General features: G+C 48.3%; 1 protein-coding gene and 2 long non-coding RNA genes across 4 annotated transcripts in view; 1 reads left to right on the top strand and 2 right to left on the bottom strand.

Moving 5' to 3' along the window:
* The window catches only part of LOC311586966, a 97,769-nt gene that overhangs the window by 4,460 nt on the left and 69,812 nt on the right, over positions 1 to 23,497 (bottom strand). The window lies entirely within an intron of this gene.
* Positions 1 to 23,497, top strand: part of LOC311586968 — a 41,428-nt gene that overhangs the window by 13,685 nt on the left and 4,246 nt on the right. For both annotated transcript variants that reach the window (XR_014775710.1, XR_014775711.1), the window contains exons 2-3: positions 20,191 to 20,336; positions 21,524 to 21,680. This is a non-coding gene — a long non-coding RNA (uncharacterized lncRNA). The remainder of the gene's footprint in view (positions 1 to 20,190; positions 20,337 to 21,523; positions 21,681 to 23,497) is intronic.
* MAML1 (mastermind like transcriptional coactivator 1) overlaps positions 4,077 to 23,497 on the bottom strand; it is a 34,356-nt gene continuing 14,935 nt past the window's right edge. Inside the window, 4 exon segments of the mRNA XM_084763281.1 lie at positions 4,077 to 7,203; positions 11,223 to 11,319; positions 13,495 to 13,716; positions 15,150 to 16,565. Coding sequence (XP_084619407.1) covers positions 6,224 to 7,203; positions 11,223 to 11,319; positions 13,495 to 13,716; positions 15,150 to 16,565 — 2,715 coding nt within the window. The 3' untranslated portion in view covers positions 4,077 to 6,223.

The raw sequence follows: 23,497 nt of genomic DNA, 5'->3' as shown, positions 1-23,497 counted from the left end.
CTGATTCTGCGTTAATCAGCTGAGACTAAGAAAAGACTAGCATCATTGGGGCAAAATCTTCTGTGAAGTATTTACTGAGGTTCAGCTATGGCCCAGTGGAGAGAGGGAAGGGCAAGGCTGCACCTCAAGCCAGTAATGTGTAAGAGTCTTCCATATGCTACTGGCTTTGCGGATCCAAAGGGTCGTCTTAGTTATTTTTCATTTTTGTTTGTGTTTTTGTTTGTTTGTTTTTTTTACTTGTTTACCGACCCTCCACCCCCAGACAGTCTCTATGTAGTTCTGGCCATCCTGGAACTCAGAGATTTTCCTGCCTCTGCCTCCTGAATGCTAGGATTAAAGGTGTGTGCCAGCACACCCAGCTAAATGTTTGAATTTGTTTTGCTTTTTCAAGACAGGGTTTCTCTGTGTAGCCTTGCCTGTCTACTGGACTCGCTTTGTAGACCAGGCTGGCCTCGAACTCACAGAAGTCTTCCTTCCTCTGCCTCTGGAGTGCTGGGATTAGGGATGTGTGTCCCCATGCCTGGCTTAAATGTTTTAAGTTTGTAAAGTCTAAAATTATACTATACTTAATGTTAATATTAACAGGATCTTGCACAAGCAAGAAAAGAGCTGTCATGGTGTAACAGGGACGCTTTGTGTGTGAAATGGGGGTAAACTGTGTTAAGTTCTGTCAGCTTGCTAAAAACCAAAGTCACCTAGGAAGCAGGAACCTCAGTTGAATTGCCTTCATCAGATTTGCCTGTGGACATGTGTGTGGGAGTGATTTCTCAATTGAAGATCGATGTGCGAGGGCCCAGCCCTCGGTGTATCATGCCAGCCCAGGGCAGGTGGTCCTGGGGTGGGTAAGTAAAGGACCTGGGCAAGCCACGGAGTGTGAGCCAGTGGGCAGAGGTCCTCTTTGACTTCTTGCCGCTTCGGTTCCTGCCCTGAGCTCCTGCCCTTTGCTCAAGTGGAGTGAACCCCTTCTTCTCCAAGAGGAATTGGTCACTGTGTTTAACACAGCGACAAGAAAGCAACAGTGCATCCTTACCACATCATTACCTTGGCAAACACGATAGCAACCCCATGCTGTGTGGAGATGTGGGTAGTTGTGGTCTCTCTCTGGTCGATGGGCAAAAATAGAGCACTGGAGGTTTTCTGCGCCCAGGCTTCTGTTGTTTCTTACAGCCGGCATTGCACTCTCATTTCTTCTTGGATTTTTTTTTTTAAGTCAGACGATGGCTGAGATGTTAGGCCAGCTTTTGCTCAGCCTTGCCCTGCTCAGCTTCAGGAGGGGTCAGGTTCTCAGCTGGAGCACCAGCAGCTCTGGTCTTGTGTCATCCTGTGGTTCTCTGGCATCTGTGTAGCCAGTTGAAGTTGTTGATACTGACACTGAGTTGGCTGCTAACTTTGGGTCCTTGACTTTCCTTGCCATCCTCTCTAGGTTGTTGGCCTCGGCAAGGAAGGCTTTGTGGACCTGTCGTCTGTAAGTAGCGGACTCCATCACTCTACCAGCTTTGGGGGCTGGACACTGGTCTGCGCAGTCTTTATATATTCCCTGCAGTAGGGAACAGGGCTGGTGGTGTTGGGCCTGGCCTTTAGGAGTGCTGAAGTGACATCCCTTCCCCCACTGCTGGGGTAGTCCTGCTGATAACTGCATGAAGGACCCTAGGAAGCAGATAGTATCTACAGTGTCCTTTTGCTGTTTGTACTGCTGTGGACTGTCCCTCCCCCTGGGATTGTGACATTGGCTGCCTTTAAACCCATTTCTATGTCAGCATTGAACTCCACAGCGACTTCCCTGGTTGGTTTGTTTGTTTGTCTGTTTGCTTGTTTTTGAGACAGAGTTTCATTGTGTAGACCAGGCTAGCCTGAAAGAAGCAAAGATCCACCCCCCTCCCATGCCCCTTAAGTGCTAGGATTAAAGGGAGTGCCATCATGTGTGGCTTCGTATCTGCTTCTTACATCAAACCGTTCTACCGTTGAGATAATCTTTTTGGCCCTGTCACCAGGCACGTCAGACTTCAGGCCACGTTGGCCAGTGCTGCTTGCCATACTAGGCTTGGGATTGGAACTGGTGTGAGCTGGTGACTACTGGGTGTCACCGTTGCTATTCATGGCAGTAGTGATGGGTGTTTGGAGTTGGCCTTGGCAGCTGCAGCTCTCTCAGTGTTGCCATGGTAATTAGGTGAGCAGAACTCCAGCGACTCCAGGCTCTCTGGGATTCTTTCTCCATTCCTGTTACTGGTCCAATGCCATCTTTTCTCTCTGCCATAAGATTTATTTGAGAGCTCGTATTGGAGACGCATGCCTTTAATCCCAGTACTTGGGAGGCAGAGGCAGGCGGATCACTGCGAGTTCAAGGCCAGCCTGGTCTACAAAGTAAGTCTAGGACAGCTCAGGGCTACACAGAGAAACCCTGTCTTGAAAAACAAACCAAACAAACAAACAAACAGACAAACGATTTGTTTGAGGGGCTGGAGAGATGGCTCAGAGGTTAAGAGCACTATCTGCTCTTCCAAAGGTCCTGAGTTCAATTCCCAGCAACCACATGGTGGCTCACAACCATCTATAATGAGATCTGGTGCTCTTTTCTGGCCTGTAGGTGCTATGTAGAGGCAGAACACTATAAATAAAATAAATAAACCCTTAAAATTTTTTGAGTGTTTTTTGCCTCCATGTATGTGCACCATGTGTGTGCCAGATGCCCCCAGAGTCACAAGAGCATATTTGATCCCCTAGCACTGGAGTTACAGAGGGTTGTGAGGTGCCATGTGGGTGCTAGGAACTGAAACCAGTAATTGCTAAGCCAACTACCCACTCCCCATCTTTCCTTTTTAAAAATCAACCCTTCCAACTCTTATCCCCCTTCATTTCCTTTGTACTATCTCAAACTGGCCTTGAACTCCTTGGTTTATTCACATGAGCCTTTCCTCAGCCTCTTGAATGCTAAAGGTTAGACACATTCTACACTGCTCATACTCAAGGTGTTTAATTTCTTGGGTTTTTTTTTGTTTTTTGTTTTTTTCTTTCCGAGACAGGGTTTCTCTGTGTACTTTGGCTTTCCTGGACTCTCTGTAGACCAGGCTGACCTCGAACTCACAGAGATCCGCCTGCCTCTGCTTCCCGAGTGCTGGGATTAAAGGCGTGTGTGACCACCACCCAGCTCCTTTGTGTTTTTGTTTGTTTGTTTTTTGTTTTTTTCCGAGACAGGGTTTCTCTGTGTAGCCTTGGCTGTCCTAGACTTGCTTTGTAGACCAGGCTGGCCTCGAACTCGCCGTGATCCGCCTGCCTCTGCCTCCCCTGAGTGCTGGGATTAAAGGCGTGCGGTACCACACCTGGCTTTATTTTAATTTTATGAGATTTATTATTATGCACATGGCCAGCTCAGCAGCAGCATTTCCTTGGAGATGCTGCAGCACCCATGAGCTGCACTGCGTCAGCCCAGCATCATGAGGAGGCAGTGCTGTGTGGGTGGACTGGGAAAACACCCAAACTCAATTCTGAAGCAGTTTCTCTTGACTACACATTGCATTCGCACTATGAAAAAGCAGAGTAATCACTAACTGAGCATCTTAGAAGGGAACTGGCTGTAGGTACCCTTAGGCCCACCCTCATTCATTGACATCTCCCTAGCCTGGACACTTACTATGATAAGCACACCAATGTATTTGTGTTTGAGACAAGGTCTCCCTCTGTAGCCCAGGCTGACCTGGAACTTGAAGTGATTCTTCCGTCTCCTCCTCTCATGGGCTTACCATAATTGGCCCCGTCTAGCTCCCGTGACGTCTTCAGCTGCCTCCCGGCATCTTTTCGTCTAGCAGGCTGGCCCAGGAGAAACAAAAATTCAGAGAGATCCAGGCTGGCTGCCCATGTGTAATTTCTCTTTCTGGTAAATGGAACATGCTCTGAGTGTTACTGGATGCATCTGACTAGTGACTTGGGACCCACCAAGACAGACCACTCCATCCCAGAATAACTGCATGTCTGGATGTCTGCTCCCTTTCTCTTCCATCTAACAGCTACTTTTGTGATTTCCCTCAGTGAGGAAATCAGGAAATGTTATCCCACCCCACAGAAGTCAAACACACTGGTGGTTTCCATACTAGTAAAATATTTTTATTATTTTTATAACACAAGGAAAGTAAAGATTTCTTTTTGGTGTACACCAGAGCTACGGGAAGCAGAGTAAGGGGGATTAATAGGACTTTTATGCATGTCTGATGATCATAAAAGGTTAACAATACCAACTGCTTGCCATAAGACTCATCATAGCTCCAAACACATATAAAGGATCAGTTTTAAAATCTATAAAAGTAAAAAATATACAGTTGGACGCTCTAACACTTATTTCATCTTCAATATAAAATTGTAAACATTTATTTACACAAAGCACATGTGTATAAGAAAGTCCGAGCACCCTTTTCTTCTTGAGTCATGGCTCTGAGAAGATGGGATGTGCGAGGAAGTGGGTCACCTCTTCCCAACTCCTCAAAGCCAGACTCATAAATAAAGCCATGGGCAGCTCTGGGGGGACCCCAATAATCACATTTTATTGCTATGACACTGCAGCAGTGAGCTGCCCACTGCCTGTGTGGCCAGCCTGGGGCTAAGGTAGAGTGCTGGGGCCAGCAGGTGTGCCCCTGGCAAGGGAGGCAGGAGGTGGCAGCTATAGCAGGAGGCTGGAAGAGGAACCAGGATCCGTCTTCAGCCTTGGCCCTATTTTTGGTAGAGAACCCGCTGATGTTACCCTCTTCCCCAGACAGCTGGGGACCGATCAGGGGGCTACACCTGCTTCTCTGAGAGCTGAGCTGAGTTTCTGGGGAGAACGGGTAGCAGGAGAAATGGCTATGAGACAAGGACCTGAGAGCACAGCTGCCCTCAGTGAAAGGCACTGCTGGTGCAAACTAGTTAGCAGTGTGCACGCCCTCTGACTCCTCCAAGTGTGCAGGCTGCTCTTGTCACTTCCTTGGCTGAGACACCAGGACAATGAGAGGAGCTCTGGTTCCCCTAGATCACGCTGCCTGGAAGTCACCCCAGAAAACACCTCTCCCTCCACCCTCCTGTTTCAGGTCTCGCTGTGTGCTCAGCATCTTGCTTGTGATGAGGACAAGTGCTCAATCTTGCTGTCAGAAGCCCACATGCCATATTCTATTCCATGGTTTCTCTGGTCAGACATGTCTTTAGCAAGGATGGGTTAGTGTTATAAAACCACTTTAAAAGTGCAAGTCATCAGCTGTGGAAGAGCAGAAGTCTGGCAGGTAAAGAATAAAGTGACTCCTAGACAGCAGGCTGCCTGCAGCCTTCTTTCCCCAAGCATATGCCAGGCTCAGGCTCCCTAAGGAGGTTGAATCTTTCTCTAATGTAGTAAAGCAAGTCACTGTTTCCCCATTTTGGCTGGAAGAGGAAGGGGGGGAGGCAGAAAGGAGGGTTGTGGGGATGATGCGGAGGAGGAAAGCCACGCACACAACTGAACAGCGGCACTTTTCTACTGTAAATACGGTTGTCAGAGACGAGCAGAAGGCTGGACTGCGCATCTCCACTTCAGCATTTAGCCATGCCAGGGCATGGAGGGGACTCTGAGGGGCCAGTGTCCTCAAGAGTGGCAGCCAGGAAGTAGGAGGAGCTTTGAGGAGGGACCTTATCTGGACCACTAGATCTACAATCTTGTGGCATCCTGACCATTCTGGCATCTGCAGTCAGAGCCTGTACTTATGGCAGTGATTCCCAGTGACTGTGAAAGCTGACAGAGCAGAAATAAAAAAGGCTCTGACTCATAAGGAAACTCTAGGTTTCCAGTGCCACTTACAAATACAACCACCACCTATTCTAATCTGCTTAAAAATCTTAAATTAAAAAATTACTTCTATGCTATAAAATGCAAATAATCCTATTTAAAATTTCAACAGAAGTTTGTTCCCAGCCTTGAGGCAAGTGGAGAAGTCTTGGTAAAAACATGGCACATATTCTTGATAAGCCCAACATGGTGGGGCTTAGTTATTCCCACTGGCTTTTTTTGGTCATCTGGGTAGGAAGCCACCTTTCAAACCTCTATCCTGCTGTCCCAACCCCAGGTAGTGATGCCAATGGGCTGGGCCAGCCCAGTGGACCAGCAGGTACTGACCAGAGCTGGCCTCAGCTGTGGCCCAATTCCTTGGGCCATGGGCTTTTGGTCCAAAGTAGTCACTCTTTCTTGAATCTGAGAACAAAAATGTAAGATGACTAAACACCACAAATTTCTCCATTACTGTGACCCTAAAAGATCATCCAACTCATTTATCCACTCCTCAGAAGTCCTGTTCTTCAGCAGCGAGTCGATCAGGTCAGTGTGTCCAGCCACACTGGACAGCCCACTGCTGCCTGGCTGCCCACTGTAGGCAAAGGGCAGCTCCTGGCCCATGGTCCTCACAGGGTAAGCCTGAGCACAGTGCAGCCCCGCCCGGCTGTTCATCTGTGAAGTGGGGCTCTGGCTGAAGGCCCCCAGCTCAGGCCCTCCAGGGCTTAAGCCAGGCAAGCCCTGCTGTGGGGCTGCTTGGGGAGGGGCAGGGGCAGGGGCACTGTTCCTCTGCTGCGTGCTCACTGGGGGCAGCAAGGATCCCGCTGCACCTGCTGAACTCATGGGGGCCATGGGCCTGTTGGACATGGCTTGGGAGAACTGCTGGCCAGATATTTTCAGGTGGGCCTGTTGCATGTGGAAACCGGAAGCTGCAGTGAAGGGGCTCACGCTGCTGTTTGCAGGTGTCTGGCTGCTCAGGTTTGGCATTCCCTGATGTTGCCATGAGGCATTCTGGCTTCCCATGGTTGCTGACACCCTTGGGACTTGAGGCTTTGCTAAACCAGGAGGCATGGTTCCCTTATTGTGCTGCTGGGAGAGGCCAGCACTCCCCAGAGAGGTCTGTCCATAGGCAGCTGGAGCGGAGGCATTCTGGCCCACGGGGGTTTGCCGTGGAATGTGGGCATGTGTGCTGGTAGCCTGTGCTGGGGGCTGAGCAACTATCTGGGCTAGGCCAGAGGCCATGCCATAAAGGCTGTTCTGAGGCAAGCTCTGGGACCCAGTAAACTGGGTCACTCCTCGGTCCTGCTGGCCTGAGCTGGAGGGAAGAGAGGAAACAGCGCCATGTCCAGGACCCATTGACATCAGAGTCCCAGGCTGAGGGAACACTCGAGGGCAGCTCGAATTGGATGGACCCAAGTTGTTCATGCCAGGCACAGCAGCAGAAGGTCCTAGAAGACAGAAAGTTCTAGTAATCAAGTTGGCATTTTTATTTTTATTTTATTTGTGTGTGTATAGTTTCTATTGCTGTGATAAACATCATGACCAAAAGCAACTTAGGGAACAAAGGGTTTATTTCATCTTTTTCTCCCCAGAGAGAGTTTCTCACTATATAACTCTGTCTGTCTTGGAACTCAGAGATCTCCCTGCCTCTGTCCCCAAGTGCTAGTATTAAAGGTGTACATCACCACACCCAGCAGTTTATTTCATCTTTTAGCTTGTAGTCTATCATTCAGGGAAGTCAGGGGCAGAAACTCAGGGCAGGAACCTTGGATGCAACTTGTTCACTCTTTCTCCTACACCCAGGAACAGCAACCAGCGCAGGAGTAGCATCACCCACAGTGGACTTGGCCCTCCCACCTTAATCATTGATTAAGAAATGTCCCACAGCCTGGTGGTGGTGGCGTGGCGGCACACGCCTTTAATCCCAGCACTTGGGAGGCAGAGGCAGGTGGATTGTTGTGAGTTCTAGGCCAGCCTAGTCTGCAAAAAGAGTTCCAGGACAGCCAAGGCTCCACAGAGAACCCTGTCTCAATGCTCTCCACCCCCCCCCCCCCAACCCCACAAAAAGACTGGCCTGTAGGCAAGGCTCTGGGGCATTTTCATTTCGTTTTCCAGACAGGGTTCTCTTGAGTAGCCCTGGCTGTCCTGGAACCTGCTTTTCAGACCAGGCTGGCCTTGAACTCAAAGATTTGCCTACCTCTGCCTCCCTGAGTTCTAGGATTACAGGCATTCGCCACCACCACTCAGCTTGCAGGCCAATTTTACGGAGGCAAATTCTTAATTAATAGTCCCTCTTCTCTCTTCTGACTTGTGTCAAGATGACATAAAACAATCAATAGAAAACTCCCTCCTGCCACCATATGGGACCTAGGGATCACACCCAGGCCATCAGGCTTGGTGGTTGGTGGTACGTATCTTTACTTGTTGAGCCATCTTTGCAGCCCATGTTGGCATTCCTGACTACCATGGTGGAGATATCTCTGAGACCCAAGCTGCAGTTCCTTTTCCACAGGCACAAGAGTCAGAACCTCACACATTATGGGCAGTGGGACAATGACAGTACTCAGAGACCGAGGATGGAATGAAGCTCAGAGGGGAAAGCCAAGTGTCTTGTCCACTTATTTATCAAGTAGCCAACAACTTTTTTTTTTCCCTCAGTTTGGATCTAGCTAGGGACTAAGAATTTTGAGACAAACAGAATCTGTCTGTGAAAGACAAAGCCACCACCACAGTGTGGTGGTGTGACAAGGTCAAAGCTCAAAGCCTGAGCAGCAGGCTAGAGGAAATGCATGGGCCTGAAGGCTTTGTGCCTAACATTTGGGAAAGTCTTCTGAAAGAAGAGGGCTTAGAATTGAATTTAGGGTTGGGAGTGTAGCTCAGTAGGCAAAACGCTTACTTAGCATGCACAGGACCTTTGAGCATGCACAAAACACGCATGCATGTGTATATCCATGCAAATGCACACATACACACATGGAGATGAACATACTCATAATGCATACATACACAAATGCACACATATGTACACATAAATGTGCACTCACATGCACGTTTGACAAAATAGCAGTTTAAAGGGCATTTAGAACAGAAAAGGCTGCGAAGGGACAGAACTGTGACAAGCTATGGGACCTTAAGCAGCTAGCCAACGCTGGGTGTGTCAAGAGCCACACAGTAAAGCCTGAGACTGCAGTTGAGTTCTGGGATGTGGCTGTGGGTGACGTGGATGAGGCAGTAGCCATGTGGGAAGGGCTATAGCTGAAGCCACGCCTCTCACCCTGTTGTTTATGACATAAGGTGGTTGAGGGAGGCAGAAATCTAGCATGGAATTACCAGGTATTTACTGAGCACAAGCCTTTGTCCTCAGGAAACTTGCTGTCTGCCCTTTGTGTTCATGTGTGTATCTGTGCATGTGGGAGGTAAAGGTTTACCTTAAGCATAGTTCCTCGGGAGCTGTCCTCCTTGTTTTGGGACAGTTTCTCATTGACCTGAAGCTCGCTGAGTAGGCTAGACTGACTGGCTAGAAAGCTCCAGGGATTTGTCTGCCTGTTTTTGTGATACCTGGATTACACATTTTACACACACACACACACACACACACACACACACACACACACACACGGCTTTTACATTGTTGCCAAGGAACAACTTAGGTCCTCGTCCTTCCAAACACTTCACTGAGGTCTCTCCAGCCCTCTCCCCTTATTTTTGGAGACCGGTTTTCTCTATAGAGACCTGTGTGCTGACCTCCCGATTGATCCTCCTGCCTCTATCTCCTAGGTGCCATCATGTCTGGCTGGAGCTTGCTGCCTACTGGTTCCGGCCTAAGCTTTGCAGAGCATGAAAGTTTAGTCTCTAGCACCTGCAACAGGTGGCTCAAACTGTCCATAACTTTAGCTCCACAGGAATCCAACAGCTCTGGCCTCCATGGGCACCTGCAACACAAGTGTATATAACTCCCCAAATGTAGACATAATAAAAATAACTTTGAAAAAATAGTTTTCTGGGGCTGGAGAGGTGGCTCAGGGGTTGAAAGCACTGTCTGTTCTTTCAGATGGTCCTGAGTTCAGTTCCCAGCAACCACATGGTGGCTCACAACCATCTCTAATGAGATCTGGTGCCCTCTTCTGGTGTACATGAAGATGGCATGCTCATATACATAAAATAAATAAATAAATCTTTAAAAAGAAAAAGTAGTTCTGGTCAGGGGGTGGTGGTGCATGCTTTTAATCCCAGCACTTGGGAGGTAGAGGCAGACAGATCTCTATGAGTTTGAGGTCAGTCTGGTCTACAACGATAGTTCCAGGACAGCCACGGCTATTACACAGAGAAACTTTGTCTCATAAAGCAAAAAAAAAAAAAAAAAGTTCTGAAGAAAAGAGGAGAGCTGAAATGGACCACTTCACTTTGTTAAAGCCTATATCAATGTGCCATGGGATGGAGACCCAGGCCAGCCACAGGTTCTGTGACACTTATAGACTTCAACTCCATCTTTACAGCCAGCACACCAGGACACCCCACTTAGAGTTTTACATGGCTGTGGTTAGTTTCTCTATGACACTTCACTGTAACAGTCTCGAAGGAGGGCAAGGCCAGAGCACACCCAATGATATGTGACCTGCAATATCCACCCAAACAAGCTGTTCAATACACCTCAGAGGTGATACTGAGGCTCAGGTGCTGCCTGCTTTCCCTGTGACACCAAAGTGAGCAGACAGAAGAAGCAAAAGCCCACACAAAGTGCATCAGAATAAACTCTTCCATCTGGAGATCAGTTCTGTTTTTGAGACAAGATCCCTCAAACTCACTAAGAAGCTGAAGATATTAAACTGATCCTCCTACCTCCACCTCCCAAGTACTAGGATTACAGGCACGCACCTCCACACCCGGCTTGCCATGGGGCTCTTCTGAAGATACAAAGAACTATCTTAATTAAGACTTAACAATTAAGCCGGGTAGCGGTGGCACACGCCTTTAATCCTAGCACTTCGGAGGCAGAGGCAGAGACAGGTGGATCTCTGTAAGTTCGAGGCCAGCCTGGTCTACAAAGCCAGTCCAGTACAGCCAAGGCTACACAGAGAAACTCTGTCTCGTTAATCTCATAACTAGGAGGCAGAGGCAAGTGGATCTCTCTGAGTTTGAGGCCAGCCTGGTCTACAGAGTGAGTTCTAGGACAGCGAGGGCTATACAAGAAAGTCTGTCTCAAAAAACCAAACCAAAACAAAGACATACATAAGATGCCCTCTAGTAATAATTTTGCTTTAAAAGCATGCTTTAACTGTGAGCATCCTCAGTCAACCCTGGAGACCCTCTTCTTGTGCCACAAAGGAACTAAAAATCAGGCCTCTTCTCCAAACCACAAAGTCTACAAGCAGGTAAACTTAGGAGTTCATCAGCACCACAGTCATGAGTTCCACCCACCTTTATGCCCCAAATTGCCTGCCCCACAACCTCCTTCACATCCCCTTACCTGTGAACTGTCCAACCTGCTGTGGGAAGGTGCTTTGTGTTGGGTCTTGGTACTGGGGAGGAGGGCGGGTCAGATGACGCTGAAACTGTTGCTTCTCCTAGAATGTGCCAAGAATAGAAACAGTAAAACAAAACTAAAACTCAATGTAAACCTGAAGTAAAAATCAATGAGCAGAAAAGCAAGGTACACAAGCTAGTGTGTCACTCACAGATAGGCTCCTGTGGGTGCAGAGAAGGAAGGAAGTACTCATGGAAAGTGTCTGGGTGATAACAGTGGGTTCTGGTAGTGACTGCACAATTACAATGGAAACCACTGAAGTGTGCCTAAATAAACTGCATATGACATGAGCAGTTCGTTTTTAAAAGATGGTGGCCCTGGTGGTGGTGGTGGCACACACCTTTAAATCTAGCATTCAGAAGGCAGAGGCAGGCCGACCTCTGAATTCAACGCTAGCTCCCTGGCCTACAGACAGATTTCCAGGATAGTCAGAACTACAGAGAAACTCTGTCTTGAAAAACCAAAAATTAGAGCTGGAGAGATGGCTCAGAGGTTAAGAGCACTGGCTGCTCTTACAAATGTCCTGAATTCAATTGCCAGAAACCACATGGTGGTTCATAACCATCTATAATGAGATCTGGTGCCCTCTTCTGCTGTGAAGGTGTATGTGTAGGCAGAACACTGTATACATAACAAATAAATAAATCTTAAAAAAAAAAAAAAAGAAAAGAAAGAAAAGAAAGACCAAAAATTTAAAAAAAAAAAAAAAATGGTGGAACTGAGGCAGTGACCAACCTCAGCAAAGTGTCGTCTTTGGAGTTGGTTTAAAGTATTGTCTTTGTGTGTTTGTGTGTGTGAGTGCACGCCATGGTTTCTGTCAGAGGACAACCCTGCATGTGGGTTCTGCTGCCTTCATTGGCTTTGACAGGATTTCTTTCTGTTCAGTACCGAAGCCAGGCTTCCTAACTCAGGTGCATCAAGGGGATCTGTCTCTGCTTCCCAGCTCCACTTAGGAGCCCTGGGGTTACAAACTTGGATCCTGCTTTACATGGGTACCAGGGATATGAACTCAGGGCCTCAGGCTTGTGAACCATTTCCTGGTCTCTTTCCTCCTTTTGAGCTACAGTATCACTCTAGCTCAGACTGGCCTCAAACTTACTCTGTAGCCATGAGGGCAACCCTCTCGCCTCGCCTTCCTGAAAGCTAGGATTACAGGTGAGAGCCACCATGCCCAGCTGGCTCCTGTCTCACTGGACGATGTGGTGAACCCTCTCAAAGGTGCTCATGGTTGCTGGGGTCTGCACTCCATCCATGTAACCCAGCATCTTCATCTCAGGACGTCAGGGCACCATTACTGTTCTGCTTCCTCACAACTCATGTTTACAACCAATGCACTGATGGCCCGTGTGCCAGCATGAAGATACTGCCTTCAGTAGCTCCCACAGAAAACCTGCCTAAGAAATGCTACTGCCTTAGAAAGGGGGTTCTAGTCATTTGTTTTAAGTATTAACATTTTTTAGCATTTTTTTAAAAAATGAAATAAGCTGGGCATAGTGCGCACGCCTGTAATCCCAGCACTTGGGGAGGCAGAGGTAGGTGGATCTTTATGAGTTCAAGGCCAGCCTGGACATGAATCCAGGACAGCCAAGGCTACACAGAGAAACCCTGTCTTGAAAAACTAAACTAAACACTGAGAAACATTTTTATTTACTTGTATGTTTATGAATGTGTCCCATGGTAATGGAGTTATCAGTTTGTTTCATTTTGGTTTTTTGAGACAGGATTTCTCTGTATAGCCTTGGCTGTCCTGGACTCATAGAGATCTGTCTGCTTCTGCCTCTCAAGTGGTGGAATTAAAGGCATACGCTACCACAAAACAGCCTGGCTTTTTTTTTTAAAATAGATTTATTATTAAAGGTCTTTGTTGTTGTTGATAAAGCAGCTGTGAGCCACTTGATGTAGGTGCTGAGAACAGACCTTAGCCTAGCTAGTCCTGATTGCTAAGAAAACAAGAATCTAGCATTATATCATGTGTGAGTATGGACATTTACGCTTTGGGGTATGTGTGCCATGGTGTGGGTGTGGAGGTCAGAGGGCCACCGTGGAGGTGATCTCGTTTCACATGTATGTGGATCACAGGGATTGAAGATTGAACTCAGGCCATCAGGCAGGCTAGCAAGCACTTTACCTGCTTTGGGTTCTTGCTGGGCTAAATGGGATTTCAAAGGACACTGCACTGACACTGGGTGCCTGCAGAGTTTCCTGTGCCTGTTACCTGCTCAGCAAGGAGGTGCTGCCTCTGCAGGAACTGCTGTTGCTGCAGCTGCTCCCGCTGCTTCTGCTGGTCCAGGAGCAGCTGCTGGTGCTTCATCACAGCGGCCTGCTGCTGGCTGCTGAGATACTGGGAGCTGCTGTGAGTGCTGGCCGCAGACACGCTAGGCTGGGTCCCCACACTAGCAGTCGGGGCTGGTACAGGGACACTGGAGGGGTTCTGCTCCTGTCAACAAAGATGAAGTGATCCAAGTAAGGTGGTATGAGTGATCCAGCAGGGAAGCCTCACCCAGTAATGACCTTGCTCACTGTTGTGTCTTTAACTCCCAGCCTCTGCTTCCCCACTGTTAAGAGTCTGGACATGAAATGTCCTTTGTGTGTATGGTGGCAGCATCTTAAGGCCTAGTGCTTGGGAGGCAGAGGCAAGAGGAACTCTGAGTTCCAGATCTGTCAGGGATGCATGAGACCCTAACTCAATAAACAATACCCCCGCCCCCAAAGCCCTAACTAACCAACCCAAAACAAAAGCCCTCGTCAAAAACAATACTACCCTACAAACATCCTACCCACCCCCCAACCAAACCAAACCAACATGAAATCACTTTTATGCCCACTTGTACATGTATTTTTCTGGGAGAACAGGGGATAGCTCTTCTCAGATACTTTATATGTTTAGACTTTATCAAGTGTTTTTCTTAATTGTTTCACTTCATTTTTTGAGAAAGTGTTTCTCACTGAAGCCAGAGCTTCCCCATGTGGCTAGCCGGCTACTGGCTGTGAGCCCCAGCACTTTGTGACTGTGCTGTCCACCAGCTCCACACTCTGCCTTTCTTGAGTTCATGCTTAATGCTATGTAGCCTTACTACATCCCTTCCTCCTCATTTTTTTTTTTCTTCTCCAAAACAAGCATGGCCTCACACTGTAGCCCAGGTTGGCCTCAAACTTGTGGCTGCCTCAACTTCCCTGTGCTGAGATTACTGGCTTCTTGTTTTGTGACAAGTGTCTCATTATGTAGACCAAGCTGGCCTTGAGCCCCGTGCCTCTGCCTCTGCAGAGACTTTTGGGATTTAAGACATGATACCATGCTTGGGTTTTTTCTATTTTATTTTTATTTTTTGAGACAGGGCTTTATGTAGTTGTTTGGCATGCAACAACTAAACTAGGTTATTTCCCAAATGTCTATGTAGTTAATGTCAATTATACTAAGGAATATTTTTTTTCTTTCAAGACTGGGTTTCTCTGGTAGCCCGGCTGTATTGGAATTTACTCCATAGAGCAGGCTGGCCTCGAACTTACAGGGGATGCGTGTGCCTCAGCCTCCTGAGTGCTGGGATTAAAGGCTTGTGCCACTACTAGCCAACTCTACTAAGGAATTTTACTCTATTTTTCCTAAGGATCAATTCCAGTCACCCGTGATCTCAACACTTAGAGGTAGAAGCAGAATGCAGAGTTCAAGAGCAACTCGGCTGCACAGCCAGCTAGGGCTAAATGAGCACAAAACATGTCTGACATTTTCCTGGTCTATTTTTTTACAGTTTCCACTTCAAATGGTGACAGCAGCTGCTCCCACCACTGTCTCTTGCCCACTGACTTCTAGTTTAGTAGGGGACTTCACCCGAGCCCATAGCAGAGTGGTGGGAAGGGAAGGCTCCTACTCACCTGACCAGGTGGAACCAGTGACCGAAAGGGCATGCTTCCTGGCTTTGGTTTCATCAGAAACAAGGAGTTCTGCTCATTACTCAGGTGAGGCAGCTGCTGGGGAAGATACGCCATCAAAGCTGGCTTGTTCTGGCCAGACCCAGGCCCGCCCTGCCCACAGTCTGCTTTGTAATGAGAGAGGGGTTTTGTATTGCCGTAGTCTAGCACAGACCCTTGGTTATTCACGGAGCTCTGATTCAAGTTACTTGGTGACTGGTGACTCAGCAGGTTTGAGTGGCTGGGTTGGAGGTAGGGGCCTCCCGGCCGAGGAGAACTCTTGTTTACACTAGGCATCATGAGCAGTTTTGAGTTGGTAAAGTCTTGCTTATAGCCAGGAGGGCTGGTAGGCTTCTCCATGGGATAAGGGACATCTAAGGGACTGTGGGAGGGCCCCGCCTGCTGCCATGTGGACAGCTGGCCCGGGGCAGGTGCTGGGGCAGCTTGCTGTGGATTCTGCAGCATCTGCTCACGCTTCTGCTTGGCAGCTATCTGCTGGAGCTGGTGAGTAGAGGGCAGCTCTGAGGCCCCTCCTGGGCCCTGGCTGGGCAATACCACACTTGCGAGGGCTCTTTGTGCATTCTGGGCCTGGGCTGATGCCGGCATCAGGTTTGAACTGGGATTGTCTGCCCCAGGTTGACCAGTGGTATGAAACAGAGTCTGAGAGCTCCCAAGGCTTGGAGAATCTGTGCCCACAGGGGCAGATGAAGGTCCCAGAAAGGTCTGTCCTGCAGACCCAGCCCTCACTTGTGGAGAGCCTAACTGCTCCTGCTCAAAGGCTGCTGGAGAGAACTCAGTCTTAATATTAATGTCCTGAGCCAAGGGGGTTTGTGTGGCAGACCCAGGGGGCTCTGGATCCTTCTTCTCCTCAAAGTCCTCAGTAAACAGGTCCTTCATGTCTTCGTCAGGCACTGACCTGTTCAGCTCTTCAATGAGCTCCTTCCACTCCTGCTCATTGAGGTTGAGGTCGGGCATGAGATTGCTCTGGGCCACGGAGCCGCCAGCCCCCGCGATCATGCATGGCAGGTCATCCACTGGCTCTTGCTTGAGCTCTTTACTCAGACTCAGAGGAAATGGCTCACTGGAGCTGCTTCCTCCGTTCAGGTGGATGCTTGAGTCTGCCAGACACTTCTTGCTGATAGAATCTAGCCCCAGCGAGTGCTTCCCACCAGACTGTAAGGCATCTCCCCCAGGAGGCTTATCAGGCTGACCAAGGGGTGAGGCAGGAGGGAGCCCATTGGCAGACACGCTGACGCCCAGAGGAGCCTCCCTGCGGGTCTTCTTGTGCCCAGGAAATAGATCTCCATAGCCATTCTGTTGATCGCCGTTCTGAGGGGAGGCAGCGCTGTCAAGATTCCTCTTCACTGTCTCATGAAGATGCTGAAACACATGAACCGTGGACTTAGGACACAGTACCCTGTCTCAGGTCCTCTGTGCTTCCAACAGTGGCTCCACCCAGGGACCTGCAGTCTTGCCGCACTCCCTGTGGGCTCAGACCTCCCTGCATGTCTGCTTCCCTTTATTTCCACCTCCTCACCAGGGCTGCCCTGCCCAGTCAGAACTGTACATCTAGCTTGCTGTGGGAAAGGGAGCCCCAAACATGAGGATGGCCACGTCACCTAGTGTGAGGGTCCGCAGGAGACCATCACAGGAATGCCGTGGCTTGCCACACCAGGACCTGCCTGTGGCCTGGCCCCTCTCCCACCCGACTGTCCACTCATATGAACCCATACATTTTTTCCCCTTGTTCTAAGGTCGATATGGATTCTGTTACTTCCAAGCAAAGGAGCTGTGGCAGTCTGATGAGAATGGCCCCACAGACTTAGATTAGACTGCCTGGCCCACAGCTAGTGGAGCTGTCTGTGAACGACTAGGAGCTGTGCCTTTGGAGGAGGTGAGCCGATGGGGGTGGCCTTGGAGGATTTTTGGTTTTTGTTTTGTTTTGTTTTGTTTTGCTAGCTGGGCGTGGTGGCACACACCTTTAATCCCAGCACTCGGGAGGCAGAGGCAGGCGGATAGATTACTGTTGAGTTTGAGACCAGCCTGGTCTACAAAATGAGTCCAGGACAGTCAAGGCTAATACAGAGCGAGCCTGTCTCGTAAAACCAAAAAAAGAAGTTCCTAACAGGTTTTAATTTTCAGTTTTTAGAGGCGTCAGAGCAGGTCAGAACCCAGGTGAGAATCCACGCTATCCCGCTCTGCCTGCAGGGAAGGGCTCCTGCCTTAGAAGCAGAGTGTGGGCGTGCACTGATGAGTTGTTGACCAAGGCACTGAGTGCTGCAGCTATCAGCCTGTGCTCTGGTCAGAGGACAGCTTCCTCCACCTCTCAGTCTCAATTGTTGCCATCCTTCTTTCCCACATTATCAACCTTTTCTTTTTATCCATTTTCTGTGTATGGGTGTTTTGCCTGTGTGGAGGCCACAAGAGGGCATTGCATCCCCTGGGACCAGAGTTAAGAGTCAGTTGTGAGCTGCCATGTGAGTGCTGGGAATGGAACCTGAGTCCTCTCAAAGACAGTCAGCACTGTCAACTGCTGAGCTGATGGTTCAGCTGCTAGCTGGCATTCCTTTAAGTTCATGTATGGGTACATAGCTGACTGAGAAAGGCAACTGTGGGGTATACCACACGATATCAGTCCAAGAATCCAACTTAAGAGCCTTTGGAGGCTGGAGAGATGGCTGAGTGGGTAAGAGCACTGGCTGTTCTTCTAGAGGACCTGGGATCAATCTACAGCACACGCCGCACGTGTGTACACGTACACACACGCACGCACGCACGCACGCACGCACGCACGCGCGGTAGCTCACAACCACATGTAACTCCAATTCCAGGAACACCCTTTTTTTTGTCCTCCTCAGACATCAGATATGCACGTGGTGCACATATATACATGCAGGCAAAACTAATACACATACAAAATAGATTAATCTTTAAAAAAATAACAAGCCCTTGTAACCAACAGGTGTCGCACTGCTCCATGGAGGTTCTTTTGCTTCCTGCTGCCACAGAGGATGGCCAGGGAGAAGAGAGCCGCCCTCCTGAATGCATTCCTCATAAAACTGGTTCAAAAAGTTTTATTTGAAGAATGTAAATATATCCTCCATCCTTCTTTAATTATTCAGAGGAAATATATTTGCCAATATTCCCCGCCCCTGACAGGGTCTGTCTGTGTTAGCCTTGGCTATCCTGGACTCGCTTTGTAGACCAGGCTGGCCTTGAACTCATAGTGATCCACCTGCCTCTGCCTCCTGAGTGCTGGGATTAAAGGTGTGTACCACCATGCCCGGTTTTCTTTTCTTTGTTTTTAGAGACAGGGTTGTTCTATGTTGCCCAGGCTGGCCTTGAAGTCTCCTCCTCCTGCCTCAGCCTCTCAGGTGCTGGATTAGGGTGTGAGGCACCACACTGGGCTCTAACATTTCTTTTGTTTCTATCTTCCCTACTACCATCCTTTGCCCCACAGAGCTACTGCTGGGTTGGTCATTTTCATATCTTTCTAGTGACGGTAGACACCAAAGGTGTCAAGTCATTTGATGAGCCAGCCAGCTGCCTCGGGTTAAAACAGACCCCCCCCTCCACTCCAGCAAACCTAAGACCTCTGAGTAACCACATGCAAACAGCTGCAGACAAGTGCCGAAGGAACAGCTCATTTTTCTAACATCCACTGCTTTCAGCCAACAGAACTACTGGGCCACATCCTCAACTAGCCAAAAATTTACCTGGCGTGGGTAGGGGTTGGTGGTACGATATTGTAAAATATGGTAGCCCTGGCAGATTCACAACCTTGGGCACTTGCACGAATACCCCACACGGGCAAAGTCCCTGTGGTGGCCGGTGAGGTGGGGAAGCCTTGGAGCCCAGACAGTTACAAAGGAGGTGAGAAAGCAATCTGAACTGGTTAAATAATGGCCACCTATTGGGCTGGAGACGGGACACAGCAACAAGGTGCTCACCTACAACCTGTGATACTGTATGTTCCATCCCCACCACCACGACAGTCAAGTTATGTGAATGCTGCATAGTAACACAACTGGCCTCCTCTATGACTAGGGGCCTGTATGTGCTCAGCCTAGAGGTCCTTGCAATTCCAGAATGACGAGTTCAACAGGATGCTGTGATCTGCAGATAGCAAGGGCCTCCATCATGGCATCCTCAACCCTTTAACCCCAGCACTTGGGAGGCTGAGGCAGGTAGACTGATGTGAGTTCAAGGCCAGCCTGGTCTACAAAGCCAGTCCAGGACAACCAAGGCTACACAGAGAAACCCTGTCTAAAAAAATAAAAATAAATTAAAAAGTGCTCTTCCTTCACATTCCTGCCCAATAGTCTTGCTTTAGTGTCAACTGGGAGCAGCTGTTTTTTGGGCTTTGTTTGTTTTTTGAGACAGAGTTTCTCTATGCAGCGCTGGCTGTCCTGGAACTCAAGGATTAAAAGGCATGCGCCACCATTACAGGCGCTCTCAGTTCCTCCAGGCTCCTCTGAGCGCTCTTCCTCTCACTTACTTGCTACATGCACTAACACAGCAGCTTCTCTTATTTGGACTATTTCAATGATTTCTAGAACCAGTCTAGCTGCAGTCTCGCTCCCACCCACATGTGACTTCAGGGTCAGATAATGGCAGTGACAAGCAAATGTGTGATCACTCCTTTTCTTTTGCCCTTCTGTGGCTCCTGGTTATGCTTGGGTCTTCACAGCCCCAAGCTTTGGCTCTGTTGTCCTTGAGCACCGTCTCTCCAGCCTCACCACAGTTGTACCAAGGCTATGGCTCCTTGGACTCCTCCAGAACACAGGTTAAAACAAAAAGGAAACCTCATGTTTCACTGCCCCCCCCCCCCACTACATTGCATTATATAGCCCAGGCTGGCCTGGGCTCACAGCCTCCTTTCTTAGCTTCCCAAATTTGGTTTGGGTTTTCTTAGTTACCCACACTTGGCTAGAACACTTTAAAAAATAAAAAAATTTATTTATTTAATGCATAATGAATGTTCTATCTGTATGTCCACCTGCAGGCCAGAAGAGGGCATCAAATTTCATTATAGATGGTTGTGAGCCACCATGTGGTTGCTGGGCATTGAAGAACTCAGGACTTCTGGAAGAGCAGCCAGTGCTCTTATCCACTAAGCCATCTCTCCAGCCCCTGGCTAGAATTTTAAAGGTAAACACTGTTAAATACTGGCAATTTCAACTTCACCTCTTCCTTTCCCCCCAGTCTCTACTCTGCATATATACAGTAAGAGGCCTTGCTACTGTTTTTGTTGGGAAACCCATTATTTACAAAGTGTTCCAGGCCACTCTCTCATTCCGTTACTATGATTTATTTTTGGCTGTCCTCAAACTCAAAGAGAATACTGGGATTAAAGGTGTGCACCACTACCGCCCAACTTGTCTGAGTCTCTTAATCTGGGATTCCACTCAATATTTTTTTAAAAAAATAATGTTTTTAAAAGAGCTTTATTTATTATGTATACAGTGTTTTGTCTGCATGTACACCTGCATGCCAGAGGAGGGCACCAGATTTCATTACAGTTGGTTGTGAGCCACCATGTGGTTGCTGAGTATTGAATTCAGGACCTTTGGGAAGAGCAGGTAGCACTCTTAACCTCTGAGCCATCTCTCTAGCCCCATCCACTCAATATTCAAACAACCCTAGGACACTAGACCATTTGTTCCTGTGTTATAGTCAATAAAAGTCAGTAAACCCCATGTGTTTCTAAGGTTTCATTGTTCAGCTGTCTTGGGAAGGAATCTTGTAAGTGTTGAGGTCTGTTCCAGATCCTTCAACTCAGGCTTGCAGACGAAATGCCAGTGGGCACATGGCATGCATCAGAGTTCCAGACCATGCAAATGTTCCCCTCAGCAAAGAGGGAAGAGCCTCATCCAGGTGTCATCATTAGAAAAACAAGCCCACAGCAATTCTTTTTAAAACACTTAAAGGAGCTGGGTAGTAATGGTGCACACACCTTTAATCTCAGCACTCAGGGGCAGATGCAGGAGGATCTCCGAGTTTGAGGCCAGCCAGGTCTACAGAGTGAGTCCAGGACAGCCAGGCTACACGTGAAACCCTATTTCAAAACAAGGAAGATACTTAAAGGAAAAGGACTGCCTATAATATACCCAGTTACTAAAATTTTCCAATTTTGTATCATTTGCCTCTAGTTTAGAATGCAAACAACCCAGCCTGGGGTGGACAGAAGGGCTCTGGAGACGCCTTCCACTTGGCAGGGAGTTTCCATCCAGAAGATGGGAAGTTCACTTCAGAAGACTTTTCAGTTTGATGCCTATGTACTTTTTGAAGAGTTATTATGAGGTAGCATTTTGAAATTTCTTTTTCTATTTATACAGTATTCTACCCGCATGTGTGCCTGCACGCCAGAAGAGGGCACCAGATCTCACTGTAGATGGCTGTGAACCACCATTTGGTTGCTTGGAATTGAACTCAAGACCCCCGGAAGAATAGACAGAGCCCTTAACCTCTGAGCCATCTCTCCAGCCCCCTGAGGTTTCTTTTAATAATTTATTTTTCTTTCATGTGCATTGCTCTTTGGTGTTTGCCTGTTTGTATGTCTGTGTGAGGGTGTCAGATCCCCTGGAACTGGAGTTACAGCTAGGTGTGAGCTGCCATGTGGGTGCTGGGAATTGAACTGGTCCTCTCAGAAGAGCAGCCAGGGCTTTTTTTTTTTTTAAGGGGGTGGGTGGGTTTCAAGACAGGGTTTCTCTGTGTTACCCAGGCTGTCCTGGACTGGCTTTGTAGACCAGACTGGCCTCAAACTCAGAGATCCGCCTGCCTCTGCCTTGCAAGTGCTGGGATTAAAGGTGTGTGCCACCACCTCCTGGCTCAGCCAGTGCTCGTAACTACTGAGCCATCTCTTGAGCCTCTGGAGTCTGGAACTTTTGATTGTGCTGTCTTGCCATCTCAAAAGCTGGCACTACTGGCATGCTACAAATGCACACTGTATGGTTTTCTTTTAGGAAGAAAACAGGTTTATCAAGTACACTGGTAAAGGGCAGCAAGCTGGCTGGCAGCACCAACGAGCTGCCTGCCTCCACTGTCTGCTAAGGGTTTACTGTGAGATATTGTTTCAGGTTAAGAGGAAACTGAGGAGGAGGAGGCAGGACTGATGGGGAGGAAATGATGGAGGAGATATAGGATGTCTTACTATTCCAATGAAAACATCCTATATATAACTGACAGTGTAATGGCTCCACACACTATGGATCCACTAAAATGCCTGCTGAACTGGGTAACTGAAATGAGCGAATGACCCGGCATGTGAGTGAAGCCCTTATTTAAACTGAGGGAGGGTCAGCTGGGCGAATGGGCTGCTGCCAAGTCTCACACCTGAGGTTGTTCCCCAGAGCCCCACACGTTGCCCTCTTACCCACATACATGTGTGTGCGTGTAAGTAGAGGCTAGGGGCTGAAACCACGTATCTTTCTCAATCACTGTCCACCTTATCCACTGACCCAGGGTCTTTCACATGACCCCAGAGTCCACACTGAAAAGTCCAGCTGAGTCTACTTGCCCATCTGTCTCTGCTCCTGAGTGCTATGGTTACAGGGGAGCCACCACGCTCACCTAGCATTTACTAGGTGTTAGAAGCAAATGCAGTTCCTCCCACGTGCACAGCACATGCATTCTCACCAATTTCCCTAGATCCTCCCCCCTCAGGTCTTCTAGTTCCTACTGTGGTGTGGGTCTTCACATGTCACAAGGGACCCTCCTTCCAGAAGTTTAAAATGGTAAGACTGGTGTGGGTGGGTTTTATTAGCCTAGTACTAGGCACAAGCATGCCCTGTAATATGGCAGCTCACTCCTTGCAGATGTCAATGAACTATGTAGGGAATTGCCCACTGCTGTGCTTTCACTGTAATTTCTATTATTCTGTTCCTGGGACTGCCGCACTAGTCCTCCAAATCCTTCTCCCCAACCCCAGTTATTCAAGACAGGGTTTCTCCGTGTAGCCCTGGCTGTCCTGGAACTTGCTCTGTAGACCAAGCTATCCTCAAACTCAAGAGATCCACCTGCCCCTGCCTCGTGGGTACTGGAATTAAACTGTTACCACCATGTTTGCCTCCTTTTTTCTTTAAAAATTATTTTACATTTATTTATTATTTGTGTGATTTGGTGTGCCACGGTATGTGTGTGGAAGTGGGAGTCCAAGATGGCCCTTAGGTTGTTAAATTTGGCAACATGTTCTTAGTCAGCTATCTTGCCAACTTTTTTTTCTTGGATTTTCTGCTTTTTATTTTATTTATTTATTTGATTTTTTTCAAGACAGGGTTTCTCTGTGTTGGCTGTCCTGGACTCAGTTTCTA

The sequence above is a fragment of the Acomys minous genome (assembly GCF_964271855.1).
Source record: "Acomys minous genome assembly, chromosome: 16".
Taxonomy (NCBI): Eukaryota; Metazoa; Chordata; class Mammalia; order Rodentia; family Muridae; genus Acomys; species Acomys minous.
This window is presented reverse-complemented; position numbering and strand designations above follow the sequence as displayed.